Source organism: Oculina patagonica, unplaced genomic scaffold (assembly GCF_052425735.1).
Source record: "Oculina patagonica isolate OP01 unplaced genomic scaffold, crgOcupat unplaced1002, whole genome shotgun sequence".
In the NCBI taxonomy this organism is placed as follows: Eukaryota; Metazoa; Cnidaria; class Anthozoa; order Scleractinia; family Oculinidae; genus Oculina; species Oculina patagonica.
Genome location: NW_027556977.1, coordinates 1 through 5,461, shown reverse-complemented (window position 1 = coordinate 5,461; position 5,461 = coordinate 1). Strand labels below are relative to the sequence as shown.

At 39.7% G+C, this 5,461-nt stretch overlaps 1 protein-coding gene across 1 annotated transcript; it reads right to left on the bottom strand.

Annotated features, from left to right (window-relative positions):
• Positions 1-1,374: 1,374 nt before the first annotated feature.
• On the bottom strand, positions 1,375-3,981 carry LOC144639509 (universal stress protein Slr1101-like). The gene is made up of 4 exons (XM_078498805.1): positions 3,573-3,981; positions 2,942-3,022; positions 2,240-2,340; positions 1,375-1,680 (listed from the first exon to the last, which is right to left on the bottom strand). The coding sequence occupies exons 1-4, from the start codon at positions 3,649-3,651 to the stop codon at positions 1,486-1,488; spliced, it is 456 nt and encodes a 151-aa protein (XP_078354931.1). The 5' UTR covers positions 3,652-3,981; the 3' UTR covers positions 1,375-1,485.
• Between the last annotated feature and the right edge of the window lie 1,480 nt (positions 3,982-5,461).

Sequence of the window (5,461 nt, the reverse complement as noted above, 5' to 3'; positions counted from 1 at the left end):
AGCGACGCGCCAAATTCACACCTTTTCACACGCCATCTTCACTGCAGCTTAAAATATTCCGATTTCCTACAAAATACGCACATTGCCCTTCTGGCAGTGATATGAAGATATTCGATGTTATTCTAGACACGGTAAATACTCAATGATATTAAATAAACTACAACCGTGCACGCGGGATTATGGTGTGACGTTTCCACATCGTACGATCCCAAATATCAAACCAAGAATCGCAAAAATCAGTTTATCTTTCAATGTAATACGTATTTCCTCTTTGCTTATCATATACGAAAATGATTCGTTGAACGAATCATTGCTATTTGTCCGAAAATAAGATTAACTTTCATTTACTACTAAGCTTATATCACAACACAAAGCATTCACAAATCGACCCCGGACGGCAACTCATCTGGGTTGAATATTATTGCTCTGTTTTAAATTTTCCTGCGGCTGTTTATGTGAAAGTGAACGCTACAGTAAGAGAAGATTTGCTTTACTTACAGTCAAACGCTCTCTCACTGTGCTGGCTTCCATCCACAGCAATACACACAACTCTGCCTGCTGAACTCGCCATGTTTTCAATGAGCTTACACCCGAAATCGATGAAGGAGAACAAGTGATTTGATTCCCAGCCAATGGCATGCCTTCATTGAGGCGTGACCGAATGCGTGACAAGTTGCACGTAGTGAAATATTTGAAATATACGCCGAAATATGCTAAGCACGAGGGGTAGAAATAAGAAGACTTGACTGGTCGTTCTTTGGTTCAAATAATCAGGTTTTGTCTGCAAATGACATGTGAGGATAATTCAGTTTGTGGGATGCTAGTGCAGACCGCAGCTAGCTGACCCCAGTCGCAGCTGGTGATCAGAAACAAGTTCACTTCTTGAATTTCGACATAAATTTTAATACATTCCACTGCCACGTGTATTGAATACTGGTAGTATTTATATGAAAATTAGTACGATCTCAGTCAAAAATGTGTTCAAAATTGATTCTAATCACGAGCAGTCTCTCTATTGTTCTAAGTCCGTAGATCGTGAAGCAAAAAATAAAAATAAAAAATAAAAATAACGCGTGTGGAAAAATTGCCGCGCGAAAACTGGGGTTAAGATTTCCGTAGAGCCCCATACTTAATTATGCATACAAATTATTCCATATTTTCATCATATACGAACCACAGTCCCAGGAAGGGGGGGGGGGGGGGTCAAAGACTCTGCACGGTCCTAATTAAAACAAACCTGGAAAGCCACAAAATTGTATGCATAAAGTATGGGGTTATCCGGAAATCTTGCCAAACTCGGGGATAGACGCGCCGGAGCTGCAATGTACCGGTAATCCCTAAATAAGGAAATATATTGTAGTCTGTCATTTTCTCAGTTTTTTTTTTTTCACCTTTAATTTCAAATAAATTCAAACTGAACAATAATTCCATTAAAGCAGGCTTTATAATGCTGCCTGGCTACATCCAGTAGGCGGGTAGTGAGTCCTACTCCTTTGGTACCACAATCACTGGTATGTGAGCATGGTGAATGACGTAGTCACTCACACTTCCTAATATGGTACGACGAACAGTTCCTGCCCCACGACTGCCTATCACAATAAAGGTGGCGCCCTCCTTTGTGGCGACTTTACAGATTTCTTGTCCAGGGGGGCCAGACTCTACAATTATCTTTGCTGGCAACTAGAAAGTGAAACATAGATTTTTAGTTGGTCAGCTGATATACACCTAATTGCAATAACGTTGTCATAGAAAAAAAGAAATTAGAAAAAGGTAAATAGGAATTAATTAGCGTAGTTTTATAACTGATAACATTTTTAGAAAACTCACGAGTTTTTGTCTTCACACTTTGGGTCCACTTTTTTGCTGTAACAAGATAAATTGATTTATTCGTATTTTGAGGCCTTCTAAGGCCATTTGTACGAATAAATTTCATGCAGCGCTTAATTAATTCCTATTTAACTTTTTTTCTTTTTCCTTTTTTCTATGACAACCTTATTGCAATTAGGTGTAATGACTGTATTACCAGTGGTGGATCCAGGATCCAGACCTTCAGATAAGGGGGGCCCAATCATCCAGATCCTATAATAAGTAAAGGGGGGGGTGGGGGGAGGGGGGCGCTCTTGAAAAAAACTTTTCTCGGCCCTTTGGACCTCTATTTGTTCTGGAGATAAGGTGGAGTTCCCAGGACCTTAGGGGAGCTGCTAACCTACTCTTTACAAGTGAAAGATTTATAGTTTACCTTCAAGGCTTTACATTTTTGTTCATATCTCTTCTCCAGTTCTTTAATGGTATTTTCATGTCTTACAATCTCTCGCTTCCATTCCTCAGTAGCCATCATGTCTGCAAAGAGGAGTAAAAAGGGTGTATAACTTTTCTTATTCTATAAATATTGGTTTGAGGGTGTAAACTGCTCCAGTGGTGAGTTTGCACCTCCTCTGGGCCACACCCCTCCCCCTGTCCTTAAGAAAGATAAAAAAAAATGATTTTTTGGCTGCTGTGAAATTCAATTTAGGGAGAATTTAACTATAATTCACAACCTTAATCTTAGAGGGTATTTAACTATAATTTAACTATAATTCACAACCTTAACCTTAGAGGGCCACGAGTTCATCAGTGTTTACTGTTAAGTGTCACCCTCGCAAAATAAATTGATTATTATTATTATAACCTTACCATTTTTAAATTTCACTGAAAGAAATGTAAGGGGATAGGGGGCTGGGGGTTGTCTTGATTCTCATTTGGGAGGTTCGAAAAAAGTTGGACCTGAGATGACTCAGATAGCTGCCTGGGAGTGGAATAGTCTTGCAGTTTCGATTTTAAAGAATACCAGAAGGAATTGCTTATTTCGGCCAAAAAGATCATTATTTTCCCCCTTCCCCTCTCTGAAACCTTGTCCCCTTACCCCATGTTTTTATTATATGTGTATATTCGTTATACTTACGAGGCAAAGCCGGGGGGTGTATTTCATGCGAATGAATAACGAGCACTCGATCTCCTTCGTGGTGGACATTTGCCATGAACCCTACAAAAATGAACAGACATCTAAGCCGATTTAAACAGTGTCGACAAGAAACAATTTCTAATCGGCGAACGCGTAACAGTAAAAGCCTAAAAGAGAAAAAAAAAATGTGACGGATCGACTTAAATTTTAATTTGAAGAATCGCAGATATCGTGTCGTTTTATATCGACATCTAAGGCGGGTTCAAAATAGTCCTCTTATTAGCAAAACTATATAATTAAAATTGTTCTTTTGAAAAGAAGTATGTAATATTGTTGAGAAGACCGTGCGTGCCGATTCTCACGCACTGAAAAGCACGGACTTCGATCACGCGATTTTGTTTTGTGCAAGAGTGAGGCTAATTTAAATCACAAAGGCAAAACTTAATTCTGTTATTCTGGTGATAAAAAAGTCATAAAAGAGTCCTTCTGAAGCTGTAAACACTGGACTGCTATGTCAAAACACAGCAGTCGACAGCTGGGCCAACATGAGCAACTGAAAACTGATATTTTATAGAAGTGTTCTGCACGTAAAATAAAATACTGAAGTCAATAATTTCATGCACGGACTCACAGTCGAATGCCTTTTCACTGTAGTCGCTCGGGTCCACAGCGATTGCTACAAGTCTTCCACTAGTTGCTTGCTCGGCCATGCTTTCGAGGTGTTGCGAGATATAACACCGTGAAAATCAGGTAAGAAGAGAAGGTGCATTAAATTGTCAATTATGTAGGAAATTTCATATTATCATGCCGTGTAGCAGATCAGGTGGCATGCAGTCCTTGTCAGTCACGCGATCTCTTAAATGGGTTCCCCGTGAATTCCTACTATTTTAATCTATGGCAACTGACATAAGAAAGGACTAAAAACTGTTTTCAAATCTTTTGCTAGAAATTTTTGAAGCTTCTGCCTAACATAGTCCGATCCAGGGCCCGCAGGTATGAAGGGGTTTTCACACCCTCCCCTCAAGGAGTGTGCCCAAGACCCCTGGGGTTAAGCGACCCTTACAGCCCCACTTTTTTCAAGAATAGCGAGCGTTTTGATTTGTTGGGCCAAGTGATAAGGTCTACAGGAACAAATAGATGCCTTTGGAATCGGAGGCCCTAAAATAGCTTTCATGTTAGGGCACTTTCCCACAGGCTCCCCACCTGCTTGCTTCGCTCGCCGACTCTTTTGCAAGGCCCCCCCACACGCACACACACCCGTCACACACCCCAGAGATGACCCTCCGCGCAGGCTTAGAGCAGCATAAAATTATTCTCTACATCATCTTCGAACATCCAAATTATTTTAATTTCGGTTTAAGTATTGATCATGCACAACCCCTGTGAATCTCAAAATCGAAATACAAAAAAGCAACGGCACCAGAGGATTTTTTCTGTTTATTCAGCCACACATCGTGCCATAATTTCGAAAAACAGATTCCAGGTCCTGTACGACTATCAACTAGTCCATTTGTTACAAAGGTATTAAAAAGCCATTTTAAGAGAAAGAAGTTCCTTTTTGTCTCTAATATTCTGTAAAGTTTTATATATTAAGTTGATTTCGAGTAAGTCGTCCTAATATTACTTAACTTTCGGTTCAAAATCCACTTCTGTTTATTTCCTCATTATTTTTTTTTACAAAAAGTTTTACAAATAGCATATATTAATTCTAACTGAATGTCAATCTTGTGTTTTGTTTCCTGTTGATAGAAAATCTTACGATGAAAATTTTGGATATGAGTGACATGTCTTTAGTTGGTCTTTTTCCCGAGCAACAAGACATGACACGACATGAACACAACAAAGCACCATGTGAGAAGATATCCCTTTCTCTTTCTATAATTCTGTCATATTAGAGCGATTTTCGATTGAGTGTCATAAAACCATAACCAAAGTTATCACTCTGGTCAATCGAAAAGAACAGAAACAATCCAGAAAACCATATGTTTGCTTCGAGTTTTGGCAAAACTCGAAGCAAACATATGTAGCCGGCATGAAGCGCGGGAAAACGTGTGTGATTGGTTTTGCTTTGACTTCTAATTGGTCGAGAAAGTGGCGCGAGTTTATTTTAAACCAATCACTTGTAGCAATGCAAAACCAAAGCAAACGCGAATCATCTGCCGACTTTTCGACGCGCAAGTGAAAGCCGCTCTAGAGGAATATTTCGTCTAGCATTGAACTGTATGCAGACCATAAACGTAAACTTTTGTGACCAGAAAAAAGCGAGTTTTTAGGAGATGTCTGCTTATGGGAGGCTGAAAGTGCAGTATTAGTATGTGGCTGGAAGGCGTCGTCAAGTGCAAAGTTAATAGACGGAAATGTTTAGATGCCCAGCAAACATCAAAGGTGCAAACAAAGAGGCCAAGATTTAGGTTGGAAGGTCCATGACAGTGCACATCTTTTGTTTTGCGCTCCTACACTATGCATGGCTGACGTAATCGCAATGTTTCTATTGGCTAGTTGCATGAACACACGTAACCA

Bases quoted from the DNA above. Each gene is read 5' to 3' on its own strand.
- LOC144639509 (XM_078498805.1), bottom strand. From the start codon at position 3,651: ATGGCCGAGCAAGCAACTAGTGGAAGACTTGTAGCAATCGCTGTGGAC. The intron at 3,023-3,572 runs GTGAGTCCGTGC...TCATTTTTGTAG, and splicing joins CAGTGAAAAGGCATTCGACT to GGTTCATGGCAAATGTCCAC. The intron at 1,681-2,239 runs GTAAACTATAAA...TTCACTTTCTAG, and splicing joins AAAAATGTAAAGCCTTGAAG to TTGCCAGCAAAGATAATTGT.